Source organism: Chanodichthys erythropterus, chromosome 9, assembly GCF_024489055.1.
Source record: "Chanodichthys erythropterus isolate Z2021 chromosome 9, ASM2448905v1, whole genome shotgun sequence".
Lineage (NCBI taxonomy): Eukaryota > Metazoa > Chordata > Actinopteri > Cypriniformes > Xenocyprididae > Chanodichthys > Chanodichthys erythropterus.
Genome location: NC_090229.1, coordinates 9,976,805 through 9,995,619, shown reverse-complemented (window position 1 = coordinate 9,995,619; position 18,815 = coordinate 9,976,805). Strand labels below are relative to the sequence as shown.

At 35.0% G+C, this 18,815-nt stretch overlaps 2 protein-coding genes across 8 annotated transcripts in view; both read left to right on the top strand.

Moving 5' to 3' along the window:
- phf19 (PHD finger protein 19) overlaps positions 1-13,218 on the top strand; it is a 39,474-nt gene extending 26,256 nt beyond the window's left edge. For 4 of the 5 annotated variants that reach the window (XM_067393533.1, XM_067393535.1, XM_067393537.1 and 1 more), the window contains 2 exons: positions 356-451; positions 11,378-13,218. In XM_067393533.1, the coding sequence (XP_067249634.1) occupies positions 356-451; positions 11,378-11,711 (430 nt within the window). In that variant the 3' untranslated portion in view covers positions 11,712-13,218. The remainder of the gene's footprint in view (positions 1-355; positions 452-11,377) is intronic. The other variant, XM_067393534.1, reaches the window with a different exon arrangement.
- A 1,183-nt stretch (positions 13,219-14,401) lies between these two features.
- The window catches only part of dab2ipa (DAB2 interacting protein a), a 131,937-nt gene continuing 127,523 nt past the window's right edge, over positions 14,402-18,815 (top strand). For 2 of the 3 annotated variants that reach the window (XM_067394514.1, XM_067394511.1), the window contains exons 1-3: positions 14,403-14,429; positions 17,096-17,217; positions 17,709-17,835. In XM_067394514.1, coding sequence (XP_067250615.1) covers positions 14,417-14,429; positions 17,096-17,217; positions 17,709-17,835 — 262 coding nt within the window. In that variant the 5' untranslated portion in view covers positions 14,403-14,416. Of the gene's footprint in view, positions 14,430-17,095; positions 17,218-17,708; positions 17,836-18,815 lie in introns of all 3 variants that reach the window. The other variant, XM_067394512.1, reaches the window with a different exon arrangement.

Sequence of the window (18,815 nt, the reverse complement as noted above, 5' to 3'; positions counted from 1 at the left end):
GTCCAATTATTGTTTATGTGACTTTTTTATTTTTATTTTGGTATATTAATATAATATAATATTTTGAATTAGCTTGACATTTTTATTTTCAGTTTTAATTTTAGTTTAAGTTTTAGTAATTTTATTATCGTGATTAATTTAGTAATTATTTTTAAAAAAATATTTTTATTTAACTTTCATTTATTAAACTTAATCTTATTTTATTTTAGTTAGTTGCCCAGACAACATTTCCCATTTTTTTTAATCTAATATTTATATATTTTATTGTGATGGTTTTGAGTCATTGAACACTTTTGTTTATGCTTCTTTCCTTGTCTCTCTATCTCTTTATGATTTTGACCATCTTCATTCTTAGCACCAGTTCAGGACAGACATTCAGTTTGGACCAGGACTCCACTGACGCAGCCAGTACTTCTGGTTCTGCCACCACCAGCGTCTCCTATGACTTCAGGTACTTTTCAGATTCTTCAGATCTGCAGACTGCTTTACTAAACCATAAACACGAAATAACAATATGTTATGTATTTTCTAAATGAACGTATTATTTGAATTGTTTTCTGTGGCACCAACTCTCTGTGGCACTGACTAGATTATAATAATCATGTTCTGTTAATGGGTCAGAGCAGACATAATACAATATTTAGCACATCATTTATGCAGAAACATTACACTGAATTTTACAGTGAATCACCTTAACTACCTGAAGATTTGCACCCTCAGTGTTGCTGAAAAATTAAGATGCATGGCGAATTATTTGGGAATCAGATTGTGACTTTTTGAATTAGAATTAGAAATAGAATCAAATCACTAGGTGCATAAAGACACCCACCCCTATTTTGTATGCTTTTTTAAATGTATGTAACACAACAAAACACTTTCCTGAATATGTTTATTTAAATACACATTCTTACAGTATGCACAGCCAGTTACATTTCTCAAACAAAAAAACAAAAAACAAAAAAATGAAAATTCTGTCATTAATTACTCACCCTCATGTCGTTCGACACCCGTAAGATAAAATCCAATGGCTCAGTGAGGCCTGCATTGACAGCAAGATTATTAACACTTTCAGATGGCCAGAAAGCTACTAAAGACATATTTAACACTAGAACTACCAAGGCAGTCATTTTGACCGTTTTAAAGATTTTCAATGTAATAACATGACTTTTCTTAAATTAATGTAAATTTTATTTTAACATTGTTATTTTATTAAAATTACAAAACACAAAAGAGTTCTGAGTATTTCTACCTTGAATGGCCATAGCAGTCAATTTGACCGCACATATTACAGGCGTTGTATCTCCTCAGCGCTTTTTCCCGCCGTTAAAGATGTGCGTAGCTGTTGCCTAGCAACCTTTCTCTGGCAGTTTTGTATGCTTTTGCTAAGCTAAAACTTAGCTTTACCGTCAAAATGGCAACAAGAAAGAAAATGACTGTCACTGAGGTTTTATCCTTGCTTGAGAACATTGATGATGCAGAGTCTGATGGAGGAGCAGAGAGCGATGTCTCTTGGTCTCTTACACAATAATATCACGAACACATTATATTATGTATGCTTAAATTACCCCACATTTTTCATAAAACATGACCATAGAAGCTTTGAAGTAAATATAACATGACAAAAATGACATTCACTGCTGTCTGGTATGAACAGTCAAAATGACCGCTATTGGCAGTTCTAGTAGTTATAGAATTCCGGTAGTGCTAGTGTTAAAACAGCTCATGTGACTACAGTGGATCAACCTTAATATTATAAAGCGACAAGAATGCTTTTTGTGCGCCAAAAAACAAAATAACATCTTTTCAATAATATTTAAACCAGGGGTCTCAAACTCAAATTGGTTGCTGTGATTGACACCTCATAGGAGGGCCATTTTAACCTTCAAGTACAAGAAAGCGCAAAATTTTGCATTATTTCTCATTTACTTCAAATTTCATTACTAAAATATTTTTTCCATACTTAAAAAATTTAAACAGCAGTGTCTCTATCATTGTTACATACAATATTAGTTTTTAACAGTTAGTGCAAGTATTTTCCCTTACTTTATTTTAGCTTAAATAATCTTGCACTGAACAACACTGTACTGAACAAATGCAATCCCTCAATACATTTGTACACTTTCTTTCCAGACACCTGGCAGTGCTTCTGCTCACACAGCTGAGCCACATTTGTCCAAGATGCTGTTTGAGCATTGGTAACGTTTATTGGTTGCATCAGATGCGTCTCAGTGGTTTAAATCGACGCTCGCATCTTGCGCGAGTGCTTTTACTGTAATTTAGGCAAGCATGCTCATAATAGAAACGATGCGGTCGCGACTTGCATGCGGTGCGGCGCACATTTCCAGGTGCATAGCATAGGCGCACTTTCCAGGTGCGCCTATGCTATGCTTTCAGAATGCTGCAAGTGGAGCGCAGGTCATGTGACAAGGACCAACCGATGAGCTTCGGCCTTTCCGTAACAACACCGAAAGCTCAGCCAAACAGCTGATCATAGCTGTACAGGGCGGGTTTTTATTTCTCATCTCCATATAAATATATCTAGTAGCAGAGCTAATGCAAGGACTAGAAATCAATTTTTCTTTTGCTGAAACTTCCTAGTCTTCGTGGTGAGCGCAGCTCATGGTTGCATAGCAACGACACACTCCACGGGAGCCAGCAGTTTGAGACCACTGATCTAAACCAAAATCATGTGATTTCAATAAACAAGGCTTCGTTACATCATAAGTGTTTTGAAATTTTTAATAGTTCATGTGACTTTGGTAGTTTGATACGTGCTCCAAACCACTGATTCGAAACAAAAGATTTGTAAAGTTTCGAAGCTTCATGAAGCAGTGTTTTGAAATCAGCAATCATTAGATATTGTTTAAAAGTCGTTATTTTGTTTGAATGAACGTTTGAAAGCATTATTTTTCATATATTTTACATTGTTGCAGCACCTCTTTTCCCAGTCTGTCAGTAACGCTCTGTTTAGTTCCTGTTTCTATGAAACCCCTCATTTCGAAAAGCACATTGTGCTCTGATTGGTCAGCTGGACTAGTGTGTTGTGATTGGTCAACCGCTTCAAGCGTGTTTCTGAAATGTCACGCCCCTTACCTTAATCGTGAGTTTCAACACACTACTATTCAGGCCACACCTTTTAATTTTGCGTATGCCTTGGTTCGGAATAATTTAAATGAGGAGTATTGTGAGTGACATTTTCGTTCCTGAAAGAAAACTCAAAACTACAATGGAGGCATTTCAGGGAGTTCAGAAACAGTGCTTACTGATATAGAGAATAACTTGTAATGTTGCCCAAACAGCAACATTACATACTAGAGAAAGTTTAAAATGTAAAATAGGATAATAGGATCTCTTCAAAAAGGAACTGAATGCATTAACATATTAGCTAAAAAGAATATTTGAAATCCTTGCTCACATCGCAGTTAAAATATGAACTTGTTTAGCCATGGGGCTGTAGATTTATCAACTGGTGTGATGTAATCTTTCACAGGCTGTTGCGAATCACCCGTACTCTCATACATCCTTGAAACAGCGCGATTCAAATAAGTGAAGTTAAAGCCATGCATGTGACATATGAGGTCTTTTCAGTCCTGGACCATTTCCCAAACCTGCTGGTACCCTGTTGCCACGAAATCCATGGATGCTAACCCTGTACTACAACTTAAGTGGTATTGCGGTTCCATTCGATGCGAGCTTCTGGGAGCTAATTTGTCATGACATTTGAAGTGGTGACATCAATGATAACAGCTAAACCACTGGGCCTGCAGGGTGCCTCTTACCGCTTTGCTTTTTAATATACATGAGCTCGAGCATTTGTCAATTTGACTCTGCCGCTGGAATGACCGTGGTGGGTTTGCTGGGATTCCAGGCCTGTATCCTCTACGCCTTTCATCTTGCTCTTTCAAAAGTGTCCTCTTCACGGCTACACTGCAGCATAATCAATATTGCTGTAGTGGGACAATTTGGCAGCGTGGCTGTCACTGTAGATTCTCACCTCCCCTGCTGGGGCTGCACTCTGTTGCCCACAAGTTAAAGAGGAATAACAGGCGTCCATCAACACCTGATGTTGTGTGTAAACGGCCTCTGACAGCTCGCTGAGAAATATGCTGTCAGATTATGGATTATTTATGGTTATGGCCACTTGTTTGCTCCTGTTTATTTTAAAGATGGAGTCAGTGGAGGCTGAAAGTGGGAGTGAAACCATGTCTGAACTGAGGATGCCATCAGTCAGTTAGGAATTTTGATGTCGGCCTGTCAGCTTTTGTGCTCGTGTATCTGGGTTTCCTTTAGCGCTGAAGGTCAGAGATATTTTTCAGGGATTTTCAACCTCTCCCATGGCATGTTAGCGATTACCACAGATTCATTTGTGTTCTTCATTTCCCGTCTTTCAGTGTGTATTAATTGAAAATATGTCTACTGTTAATGCACTTAAAATGAACGTCGGCAACGCTTTACAATAAGGTCTCATTTGTTAATATTAGTTAATATATGAACTATGTGAACTATGTAATATATGAACTAAATATATTAATTTGTTAATGTTAATAAAAATACAGTCATTCATTGTTTGTTCATGTTAGTTCACAGTGTATTAACTAATGTAAACAAACACAAGTTCAATGAACAACACTTCGACAGCATTTATTAATCTTCGTTAATGTTAACGAAAGTAGCTAAAACTGAAGTTTCGTCTAATGAAACCTTATTGTAAAGTGTTATGTCTAGCAGGTAAGCGAGTTGGTTTCACTTGATCATGAAAAACCTGGAGATAGCAGGGAATTTTAAAATGGAAAAGTTGTGAAAATTAACATACATTTTTTATAATTTTAAAATTAGTTATGTAATATGTAATATTTTATATAATAATAAATATATTATTTTAACAAATCTTAATATTTAGGATTTAAATATAATATCTTAAAAAAAATGTATTATATATTTGTATTGTATTATATCAATAGTGAATATGAATTTTTTTATTTATGCTCATGCTTGTGAGTGCAGACTTTTTAATATAGTTTCTTTTTTACAATTACGTGAATTCAACATGAATATGATCTGCAAATATGTCTGATTTGTTGTTTTAAGAAGAAAATTTGTAGCATACACAGATGTAATCTATAAATATTTTTCACCAAAGTATTTCTGATTTTGGGTCAAATTATGATTTTTGCTATTTATATGGTAAAATGGGTTAAACAGATTCTGTGTTATCAGTGCAAGAAAGAATCATAAAAAAGTAACCAGAATTAACTGAGTTTAAAAACCAGATGTAACAGATTACAAAGTAGTTGTTAGGTATTGGGTAATATTAAGGAATGTAGAATATGGTCATGGAGAATAAGGCATTAATATGTGCTAATAAACAGTCAATATCCTAGTAATAATCATGCTAATAAGCATCTAGTTAGTGAGAATTGGACCCTAAACTAAAATGTTACCCACTTTTATAAATGGAAGCTAAAAAAGTAAAAAAGCAATTAATAACTATTAATAGCAGTGATTGGGAGTTTATTGAGGCAAAAGTCATAGTTAATAGTTAGTTCATGGTGAGAATTGGACCCTAAACTAGGCATGTGATGGTATCAAATTTTTTGATGTTGTGATAATTGCTAAAGCTTTTATCACGGTATATTGTATTATCACAGTATTGAAATAAGTTGCAAAAAATTTGTCATAGTATAACAGGTTTAAGAACTATTTTTCTTATAACAAAAGTAACTCTGAATGTTATTAAATACAATAACAATACACACACAAAAAAAAATAAAGTACAAATTTTCAAACAAATTAAAGTGCAAAAGAATTATAAAGAACAACAGGTAAGACTTTACCATAAGGTCTCATTATTTAATATTAGTTCATGCATTAACTAAGATTAAGAATGAGAAATAGCTACATTTGTTACAAAAGTTTTTTTTTTTTTTTTTTTGTTATTGTTAGTTAAGAAATACAACTGATCATTGTTAGTTTTAGCTCAGGTCCATTGAATAATTGTTACAACTTTTGATTTTAGTAATGTTATCAAACTTTAAGAAATTAACATTAAGATTAATAAATGCTTTATAAGTATATTTCATTATCAGTTTGGTAATAATGATTTAACATGTTAACTAATGAAGCCTTATGTCACTAAGTGTTACTGAACAATTGTTACAATATCAAGTAAGCAGAACATTTTCAATCATTATAGGACATGTTGTAGTCCAGATTAAAATATAAAAATGTTTAAGTTTGAAAATAAATAGCCTATTAAGTCTGTAAGTATTAGGTACTGTGATGAACAACATTGCGAAAACAAAAAAACTGAATGGCTGTTTGAAGCATTTTAATTACTGTTCAGTAGCTCAGCTGCTTTGTTTACAGGGTTTCAGGGGTAACCGCTGCATTTCTGCTGTTCCATCAGAGAGTGAATGTGCACTTTCATTCAGCGCGTCTCCTTCTGCCATGTGCTTCTCATGCACGTTGGGCTTGTTTACATCTGGGTGCGCATCCCTTTGACACAGCATACAGCGCTATGATTGATAAGGAAAATATTTTTAAAATGCATTATAAAAATTTGAATAATTCTTCACGGTATTTTGAAGTGCCCGCGATAACAATATTGTGCATATTCATTATCGTGATATATAGTATTACTGAATATCGGCACGTCTACCCTAAACTAAAGTGTGACCTAAAAGTTTTTACTGTATATTTGTTTATTGTGTGGTGATTGACAACATGACATGTTCCTTTAAATTAATAGTTCACCTAAGAATTAAAATTCTGTCATTAATTTTCCCCTCTCATTTCATCACCATAGCCCTGAAATTTGCATTTACTTAAAGGTGCAATCGGACATTTTCGGAGAGGCTAGCAATAGCAAGCTAGCTTTCAAATCATAATATCCGACCCTCCCTTAATGCTGCCTTCATGTGCTTCATGTGAGTTTCCTATGTAAAAAAAAATGCACATGAACGCCCTGTCATGTTGAAACTAGAATGCAAAAAGCTCATAATCAGAAGTAGGAATTATCAAATTTCCTATAGCACGAGAAGGCAGTAGAAGAGTGCTCTCCAAAGCCACGCCCCCTCCAAAACACATGAACGCACACATTTGCTTTCAGCAAAGCATCACAAGAGACGGCGTTAAACTACCTCATGTCTCAAAGCATGACAGGCAGGTAGGACATTGTATTATTTCATTCGGGCCGGTTATAAAGATTGGATGAACATATTATGGTCCTACGCCTTTCATTGACGGTATATATTTAAAAAAATACATTTAGACCATTTAACATAGTGATTGCTATCAGGATATAAGACTTTCAATCAGCATAACAAAAAATGTTTCTGTAGAGAATCACCTATTGCACCTTTAAGATTCAAAATAATTATTAGAAAACTATGACAGAATTTTTATATATGGATGAATCATTCCTTATGAAATCTTCGGTTGCTTCTCTAGAATTTTTTCCTCTTGCCCTTTCCTTTTTGTCTTACTCACAAAGCTTTGTTTTCATTGTGGAGCGTTATTAACACTGTCGAGCAGAACTTCTCTTCGTTGAGTCACCGCTATAATTCACCACTTCTCCTGAAGCTCTTCAAGTTCCTGGTAGAGATGCCTCATGTCCCGCAGGCCAGATATTTGTACAGTTAGTAATCCCTTATACTTGTCCTGCATTTTTTTTTGTTTTTTTTTTGTCACCAGCTGCGCAAGGCCTGGAGAAATCACAACCAAAGAAAGCAAAGGCCTGTGCGCAGAACATGAGTTTGGATGGATGGCTGGTTTGGGGACTGCCAAACGGCCCCACTCACTCTTTGATATCTTTCCCATAGTTTGTCTTATTTATTTTAGGATATGAATGCTCATTAGTATTCTTGCAGTGGTCCTTGGGGTGTTTGGAAAGAGGCGGAGAGAGAGGGTGGAGGAAAATAAACACGACTTGGATTTTCTCAACTGGAAAAGTTGTGAGGGTCGACAGATCCCTGTCCCCTACTGTGTATTCTCGTTGTGGGCTAGATCAAACACTTCACAAACACGTATCTGCTTTCCGTGCTTGGCTTTCATGTACTAATACTGTTTGACTCTACATCCCAGTTTAGCAGCTGTAATGATTTTGAAATGGAGGTTCTCAGCATTGGATTTTGATATCTCGCTGTGATTTCCCATGTTACACATGCCCTTGGGCAGAAATGTGTGGTCATTACAGAGCTTATGCAGATTGGAAACTCCCCAGAAGATTTGCAGTATGAAAAAAAAAAAAAACCTAAAAGTCCAGATCTTCTGTATGACCTTTAAAATGCTATAACGCCCACAGAGGCAAGTGAATGGCTAAGAAAATAACATTCAGTGTTAAACAGGGACATCTTGTGGTGGACAATTTTAGGGCATCTATGCAAAGTTTCTTTAATATTTTTTTTGCTGGATAATATGTAGAAAAATATATTTTTAAAACATATTTTATTCCAACAGAACATGGAATAGTGCATGGTTTACCTGAAATAAAAAATAAAATAGCATAAAACACTAATATTTTTTATTTTTGCAGTTTATAGAATGTATACTAAGAGAGTTTGCTAATTTGTTTGTGTGCTTAGAATATCCGGACATTTGCCAATATGTGATGTATGCAATACTCTATCCCACAATGCAATGCTCTGTTATATTTACCTTCCATTTCTAATGTCATAAATTATCCAGAAGTATTTATAGCAGTGGTTTTATTTATTTATTTACAATGCCATTCAAAAGTTTGGGGTTAGTAAGATTTTTTTTTTAGTAAGATTTTTTTTTATTATTATTTATTTAATAATAAATAATATTGTGAAATATTATTACAGTTTAGATAATACTGTCTATTTTAATATTTTTTAAAATATTATTTATTCCTGTGATGTAAAGCAGAATTTTCAGCATTATTACTCCAGTCTTCAGTGTCACAAGATCTTTAAGAAACATTTCTTGTTATTGTCAATGTTGAAAACAGAACACAGTCAAACCAAAAAATATTCAGACGCTACATATAATTTTTTTATATTTTTACTAGTGGGTGCAGGACACTATAGTTCATTTATGTAAATGAGGATTGCAAAATAAAGTAAACTGTGACCTATTATACCCAACAATTCTTCATACAGTGGACTACCAGTAAAACTGATAAAAATTTGGGACCAAAAATGATTCAGACACTTTGACCTGACCATGTTTTGCTTAAGTGTTATCTGACATAATTAAGATATATATTTTCTGACAAAGTTTAACTCTGAGATCTTGTCATATTTTATTACCATTTTTTAACTATACTGAATAAACAGTATTAAGGAACGAATTGTTCAAGGTGTCTGAATAAATTTGGGTTTGACTGTTTTTGTGGAGACAGTGATGAATTTTATTCACTATATTTTAATGAATAGAAAGTTATCAATTTCATGTGTCCTCGCTGAATAAAAGTACACAGATATAACTGTAAATGAAAACAGGGAAGTACAGTAGCCATGATGAATCTGATTTTTCATCTCATGTGAGGAAAATGTATTTTTCTTGCCAAGAAAATCTACTTTGATTATCTTAAATGATGTATTAATAAAAGCATAAACCCATGTATGTCAATGACATGGTCATGGGGTTATAATTTACACATTCTGTGGCAAAATGTTGATTCATGAATATTAATTACGTGATGCTGATGTTCCTCGGTAACCTTAGAACATCCAAAAAGTAGCTCAATTAATAAAAGTATTAATTTCTTTAAAAAAAGAGAAAATATTTACTCACCTCAAACTTTTGAACAGGAATGTATTTATTTATTTTTCCTCACTCTCAGGATTTGATTGGATTGTGAAGATATCGCTTTGCTCTGCTTACATGAGCAGAAAAGACGCTTTGACCTGACCATGTTTTGCTCAAGTGTTATCTGACATAATTAAGATAATTTTTTTCTGACACAGTTTAACTCTGAGATCTTGTCATATTTTATTACCATTTTTTAACTGTACTGAATAAACAGTATTAAGGAACGAATTGTTCAAGGTGTCTGAATAAATTTGGGTTTGACTGTTTTTGTGGAGACAGTGATGAATTTTATTCACTATATTTTGATGAATAGAAAGTTATCAATTTCATGTGTCCTCGCTGAATAAAAGTAGCTCAATTAATAAAAGTATTAATTTCTTTAAAAAAAGAGAAAATATTTACTCACCCCAAACTTTTGAACAGGAATGTATTTATTTTTCCTCACTCTCAGGATTTGATTGGATTGTGAAGATATCGCTTTGCTCTGCTTAAATGAGCAGAAAAGATTTGAAATATTATGAACAAACATTTTTTTCTTAGGTTCTTAAGTCCCGTTCACACCAAGAGCGATAACTATAGAGAAAACTATAATTATAACTATATTTGCGTCCACACCAACGAACGATAATGGTCTATTTATTCTAAGTTCAAATGCTGTGGTTTCAAAGTGTGTACAACATGTTCTTGTTGCATTTACACAGCTTTAAGCAGCAGATGTCCTCAGCACGCTATGTTTCGAGTGAATAGCTAGTGTAATCGATCTAATCTAACAGCAAATTTAGCTGAAGTCAATATAGTGGAATAAAAACAACACCTAGTCTTTTCCACCGCAACTTCAAAAGGAGTAAGACAATGTTGTCGAAACTAGCGCTGAATATCCTTGAAGAACGCTATTGACTTGTCAAACAGTGGTGCCTTTTTTTTTATTAACTTCTCCACAATGTCGTCTGCCATTTTGAATGCGCAAGCCCTTAAATTTGAATGGATTCTGATTGGCTGTCAGTGTTTTATCATTCATCAGCTGGGAAAAAAGTAGTTCTGAACGTGATCCTAATGATATAATTTCCCTATATCATTATCAGTATAGTTGTGGCATGGACTCTGCTATCCTTTTATAGTTTTTCAGAACTACAGTCAAGCCAAATTTTATTCAGACACCTTAAACATTTCATTTATTAATACAGTTTATTTACTATAGTTAAAAAAAAAAAATGTTAATAAAATATGACAAGATCTCAGAGTTAAACTGTGTCAGAAAACAATCTTAATTATATCAGATAACACTTAAGCAAAACATGGTCAGGTCCAAGTGTCTGAATAATTTTTGGTTCCAAATGCCAATTATCAGTTTTACTGGTAGTCCACTGTATGAAGAATTTTTGGGTATAATATGTCACAGTTTACTTTATTATAATATGTCACAGTTTACAGTATAATTTATTTTGCTATCCTTACTTACATAAATGAACTATAGTGTCCTGCACCCACTAGTAAAAATATATCAAAAATGTCTTAATTCTTGGTTTGACTGTATATCATTATCTTTATAGTTATCGTTCTTGGTGTGAACGGGCCTTTACGCTTCTTACGTTCTTTACAGGAAAAATGTGGGCAGTCGGAAGAGGAAGTTGCCCTCCTCTAATTACACTGTGCTGGCCACAAAAAGAGAGATGGTGGAGCGTGAGCTGAGCCCCATCAGCATGCCTGGAGAAGAGAGTAACGTCATGATGGAGAACAGCATCGACAGCCACACCTTCGAGAGCATCAGCGAGGACGATTCCTCGCTGTCTCACCTCAAGTCTTCCATCACCAGCTATTTCGGGGCGGCCGGTAGGCTCACCTGCGGTGAGAAGTATCAGGTTCTGGCTCGTAGGATCACACCTGAAGGCAAGGTGCAGTATTTAGTGGAGTGGGAAGGAACTACACCTTACTGAACATCACAGATCAGAGAAGTGGAGCAGATGGGCCACCTTCGACTCCCCATAGATATTCCCTGTCGCTTTTCGGAAAGTCATAGTTTCACAGTTCTAGTTTTGTTTTTGTTGTTTCCCACAAACCACATATAGTGTTTTTTCTAATATCCTGGTCTTGTCTCAAGTCTTTGTTTTTCTTGAAGTCATTTACAGTGTCCTTTTACGGCACTTTAAACATCACAAACGTGATTCATTTTAGTAACACATAGTAACCTTACAAAGTATGGTATTAGGTAGCAGATAAAGGACAGTATTATGCAACAAAGTCATTTCAGTTTAGTTTTCAGATTTAAACTGTTCAAGAGCATTCACCCCGAGAGTTTCAGTTAAGTTTTGAGTTTAATAAAACATGGAGCGCTCATCTCCACGAGTAGTTTACTTTAAGTAATTCATTGTTTCATTCATATCTCAGTATTTCTGCAGAAGGAATATATAGCGAAACATTTGTTCACCTAAGATAAACAGTACAGTGGTACTTTTTAGCCGTTTAAATATTAGTCAGCACTTTCATTCTTTCCTGTTCAACCATAATATTTGAATTTGTTTTCGATGATTATATAACCAAAGTGAAGCAAATACTGCTTTGAGAAGTATTTTTCTATTTTATATGCTTTTGTATGCTCTGGCTTGTCAGATTGGATATACAAGACCTGCTTCGAGAAAGTAGAAGGAAGCTGAAAGTGGAAAGTGATCATCTGCATTTCATTTCAATAGGATTTAGGTTCTTTTTGACATTTGCCCACAGGTGACTGTAAAATCAATGTTTTTACACGCTCTCCAAAGATTGTTGTTATATTTGAGGTGGATCTGTAAGCGGATACGTCCACTTGTCAGATGATTGGATTGACTGGAAAATTGAAAGTTTTGTCAGTTTTGTTCTATAATTTGACTTCATTAGTTTTATAGTACACAACATTATAAAAATACTTTATTATTTACATGTATATAATTGGATATAAGATTAGCCCCATTTTATTATTGCACTATTAACATGTTTTATCAGCTATGCAAGCTATTATTGGATAAATTTACCTATATTTTCTAATTGATTTTAAAGGAAAAAAATGTATAAAAATATATTTCAAGTATTTACTTTTTACTTTTTTAATATTACCCCAATGGAAAAGCATTTGTGAAATTGATTGCAGATTACAAGAGTTTTGTCAACAAAACAATGTTTGTTTTATTGATTATGTTCACAAGTTTTTGTACACCAATTTGATCACATTTAAAGAGGAGTTTTATATTTTGGTTACGAGTTTAACAAGATTGAGAAGAGAGACATGTTGTATTTGTATAAGATTAAAAGTAATTAGTTTTGAATACTTTTATGACTATTTCTATACGTCAAACTCAAAGCTGTACATGGAAAACATGTATTTTTTTTGGAACAGTGTTCAAACATGTTCAGTGTGCAAACTTGCATGTGTCATTATTCATTCATTCCTGTTTCAGACTATTAAAACAGTTTGTCAGCAATAATTTTAAAGGTGTGGTCTTCTGTATTTTGTACTATCATTTTCACAGGTGTGATATTCTTTATTCTGCATAATTATTACACAAATATAACTGTAAATGAAAACAGAAGTACAGTAGCCATGATGGATTAGATTTTTCATCTCATGCTAGTGTAGAACTTTTTGAGGAATTTTTTTTCCTTGCCAAGAACAAATACTTTAATTTCTTAAAAAAAAAAAAAAAAAAATTAATATATGCATAAACCCCTGTATATCACTGACACAGTCAAGGGGTTATAATTTACACATTCTGTGGCAAAAGGTTAATTCATGAATATTAATTACGTGATGCTGACATTTCTTGGTAACCTTACATTGCCTTCACAACAACAACAAAATGCTGCCTTCACGTGCTATAGGAAATTTGATAATTTCCATTTCTGAAGTTGTGATTACGAGCTTATCACATTCAAGTTTCTACATGAAAGGGCGTTCATGTGCAATTTTTACCTAGGAAACTCATATTTACCGAGAGCACGAGAAGGCAAAGTAGCTCAATTAATATTCATGAGCACCTGATTAGCGCAAACTTTCAACGTCTGCTAACCACCCAATCAGGTACGTCTACCGGGCGAACGTAACATTACGCAATTAATATTCATGAGCCAGGCTTTCACGAAGTTGTGTTTACTTGAGAGGAAACAAGGGGATAAGAGAAAGGCAACATTTCTTAATTACTATTTTCTGTGAAATTTGATTTAATATAATCATTGTGTAACTGCTCTCCAGAATTCAGTACCTGAAAATACAAAACAACTGTCCAAATTGAAAGCGTCGGTCTTTTGTAAAGAAAAAAAAAAAAGCTAGGTTCCTTTTTTAAAGAGAGATTTGTTTTTGTGGACAGATTACTTACTTTCTTCGCCAGAGAGTTTAATCCATTAATTTAATTAAGGTATTACATGACGTGTCATGTCCCCTTCACTCTCACGCGCGTCTCAATCGGGTCAACAATCTGCACGCGCAGACCAGCGGCATTCGTTTTACATTATCCAAAAGTTAATTTTGATGTCGCATTTTGTCATTATGAGGCGTCCATCAGGTGTGCAAATGTCCAGGAACGTTTCATGTTGTGAAGTGCAAGCTGACAACATGTTTAGTGGCCCTATTACTATGTCACCACACATCACCCGCTGTCAGCACCAGGGCTGGATGAGGGTCACCGGTGAGTACATCATTTGTTTCGGGCTGAAACGTGCTTAGTCAAGTAATCTTTTATATATGATCAATTTGTTTGCTTGTATGAAGAAGTTTGTCTGCCATATGTTTACTGTGGTTGTTTTGTTTGAGGACAGTGAGCATATTAGGTCCACTGAGGCTTTATCAGTATATTTTAAAGGGTAGCCTACACTGATTTTTTTTTTTTTCTTTTTTTTTTTTTTTTCAATTCCTGTATGTACATATACAGTATCTTACAGTCTCTACAACAAAAGCTATTAAAGATTATTACATTAAAGATACAGGTAAACTGAGTTTTTATGTTTAAGCACATTGTCACACTCTGTTCATTAAACAGCTTTTCAAAAAAAAGTATGATAAAAAACATTAAACAGCAAAAAAATGAAAAAGTATGCAATGAACAAATATTAAACTTTTGATTTGTGGAAAAATAGTGGTATAAATTTCTGCAGTTTTTAATTACATATGCATTACATCTTTTAATCACATTAATGACAACTGATTTAATGACAACTTGCCCCAGCCTGACATTTATGATAAATAGTTTTTGGCTAAAATCTACCAAAATTATAGAATAGAAATACCTGATAGAAAAGAAAAAAAGGTATGAGTGCAAACAGATGTCTTATAGAGTATTTCATATTTTTCCTGTGTCTCAGCAATAGAATATATACAGTGGGTACGGAAAGTATTCAGACCCCCTTAAATTTTTCACTCTTTGTTATATCGCAGCCATTTGCTAAAATCATTTAAGTTAATTTTTTTCCTCATTAATGTATACACAGCACCCCATATTGACAGAAAAACACAGAATTGTTGACATTTTTGCAGATTTATTAAAAAAGAAAAACTGAAATATCACATGGTCCTAAGTATTCAGACCCTTTGCTGTGACACTCATATATTTAACTCAGGTGCTGTCCATTTCTTCTGATCATCCTTGAGATGGTTCTACACCTTCATTTGAGTCCAGCTGTGTTTGATTATACTGATTGGACTTGATTAGGAAAGCCACACACCTGTCTATATAAGACCTTACAGCTCACAGTGCATGTCAGAGCAAATGAGAATCATGAGGACAAAGGAACTGCCTGAAGAGCTCAGAGACAGAATTGTGGCAAGGCACAGATCTGGCCAAGGTTACAAAAAAAATTCTGCTGCACTTAAGGTTCCTAAGAGCACAGTGGCCTCCATAATCCTTAAATGGAAGACGTTTGGGATGACCAGAACCCTTCCTAGAGCTGGCCGTCTGGCCAAACTGAGCTATTGGGAGAGAAGAGCCTTGGTGAGAGAGGTAAAGAAGAACCCAAAGATCACTGTGGCTGAGCTCCAGAGATGCAGTCGGGAGATGGGAGAAAGTTGTAGAAAGTCAACCATCACTGCAGCCCTCCACCAGTCGGGGCTTTATGGCAGAGTGGCCCAACGGAAGCCTCTCCTCAGTGCAAGACACATGAAAGCCCGCATGGAGTTTGCTAAAAAACACCTGAAGGACTCCAAGATGGTGAGAAATAAGATTCTCTGGTCTGATGAGACCAAGATAGAATTTTTTGGCCTTAATTCTAAGCAGTGTGTGTGGAGAAAACCAGGCACTGCTCGTCACCTGTCCAATACAGTCCCAACAGTGAAGCATGGTGGTGGCAGCATCATGCTGTGGGGGTGTTTTTCAGCTGCTGGGACAGGACGACTGGTTGCATTTGAGGGAAAAATGAATGTGGCCAAGTACAGGGATATCCTGGACGAAAACCTTCTCCAGAGTGCTCAGGACCTCAGACTGGGCCAAAGGTTTACCTTCCAACAAGACAATGACCCTAAGCACACAGCTAAAATAATGAAGGAGTGGCTTCACAACAACTCTGTGACTGTTCTTGAATGGCCCAGCCAGAGCCCTGACTTAAACCCAATTGAGCATCTCTGGAGAGACCTAAAAATGATTGTCCACCAACATTTACCATCCAACCTGACAGAACTGGAGAGGATCTGCAAGGAGGATTGGCAGAGGATCCCCAAATCCAGGTGTGAAAAACTTGTTGCATCTTTCCCAAAAAGACTCATGGCTGTATTAGATCAAAAGGGTGCTTCTACTAAATACTGAGCAAATGGTCTGAATACTTAGGACCATGTGATATTTCAGTTTTTCTTTTTTAATAAATCTGCAAAAATGTCAACAATTCTGTGTTTTTCTGTCAATATGGGGTGCTGTGTGTACATTAATGAGGGAAAAAAAAAACTGAACTTAAATGATTTTAGCAAATGGCTGCAATATAACAAAGAGTGAAAAATTTAAGGGGGTCTGAATACTTTCCGTACCCACTGAGTCTTGCCCTTTAGCAAGCAAAATTGAATAATTTTCCTAATTATACAAAAGCAGCTCTGAATGTCACAGGATCATGGCACAGTCCCAGAGGTGCACTACAACTGCCTACAGTCTCTTAAATTTTCTTTTTAAACTTGGTAAATTAACTTAAAGAAATTGAAGGCTATCTAATTCAGTTAACCTAGCATTGTGCTTTTATACAAAACAATATGCAACTGAATCTAGGCCAAGCAGGAAGGATTGTCCATTCATAGAGCTGTATGCCAGTTGGCTTTCTGTTTTAGTCTTCTCACTCTGTTGCGATTGTAATTAGATACAAAAATTGTTTCTGTTTACAGACATGAAACGTTCATCAATACACTGGATATCTTGTGGACAGCCACTATCAGAACCAATCGGATGGCAGGTCAAGTTTTGCTTGGTTGCAGAATGTCAACTAGTTCTTCTGGACAAGAGAGAGGTATATATATAGTATATAAATATAAATATATATATATATATATATATATATATATATATATATATATATATATATATATATATATATATATATATATATATTATTAAAAATATATATTATTTTAAAATGAAATTTTGTGTGTGTGTATTAAGTATGTCTTTATTATATAATTGCTGTTATATATATATATATATATATATATATATATATATATATATATATATATATATATATATATAAACAGCAATTATATAATAAAGACATACTTAATCTTAATTATCAAGACTTAAAATGAATGCGTTTTGAATCCTTTTGATGACCCCACATTTAATGGCACCCTTTAAACTCAAGGGGGCAGCACATGTCAACAGGTTCAAAGTAACAAGTCAGAGCAGTGGGGATGAGCTTTCTTCAGCATACTGAGTCTATATTGTAGGCCTTTGCTTACCAACACTATAACTCTATGAACTGCTTCTGTGACCTGTCCTTAGATCAGTCCATTGCTGTTCCGAGAGCGCCGCGCTGAATCGTGCACTGTATGGCTTCTGCGACGTAGCACCAGCATTCCTGAGGGAGTTCAGCTCCGTAAGGACCAAAGCACCCAAACCAGAAACAGCAGTGAGTAGGATCTGCTTGCACACCTGTTGCAGTTCATTTTCAGTTTCATGACAAATAAACTCTTGTAATAGTCTTTAAAGGTAATACAGTGGCAAAAAGTGAACATGTGATTGCTCGATTGCTGCTGCCTATCTGCGCTGCTCTACCATAGAATCTTTATCCTGAGTCTAGTGCGCTGCTCTAAATGAGTGATATTGACAAATGACCTGGTCATGGCTGTGCTAAAGGCAGGGATACCTTGTGCAAGTTAATTAGATTTAGCCACTCTTAATGTAATGTATCAGAACATTTCTTTTACTTATACTGGCAGATATAAAGTGATATGAACTTTAAAATTACCCTCGCCTTCATTGTGTTAAAGTTCAGATGTGACGCCAATTGACAGTCCCGTGAAATGGAGCATGACGGAACGCACTGTTTTCCGTTTGTCCAGATCTGTCTCAGACAGGCTGCAAACCAGTAATTTGCAGTGGGAGGCATAATTATGATGGTGTTACAGGACAGCTATTGTTTAGAATTGCCTAATAGGGGCTCTGGTTCACAATGCCATTGAATTTAGGGACGAGACTCATTATGCCAACGCTTGCTTTGTGAAAAGGTTAAAGAGAACTATTGCGTTTATATAATAGCTAGAGAAAGTTTAATCTATCTATCTATGTCTGTCTGTCTATTGTTATGTCTGTATATCGATCCTTATGTCTGTCTGTCTGTCTGTCTGTCTATCTTTATGTCTGTCTGTCTATCGTTATGTCTGTTTATCATTATGTCTGTCTGTCTGTCCTAATGTCTGTCTGTCTATCGTTATGTCTGTCTATCATGTCTGTCTGTCGTTATGTCTGTCTGTCTGTCTGTCTATTGTTATGTCTGTCTATCGTGATGTCTGTCTGTCTGTCTATTGTTATGTCTGTCTATCGTTATGTCTGTCTGTCTGTCTATCGTTATGTCTGTCTATCGTGATGTCTGTCTGTCTGTCTATTGTT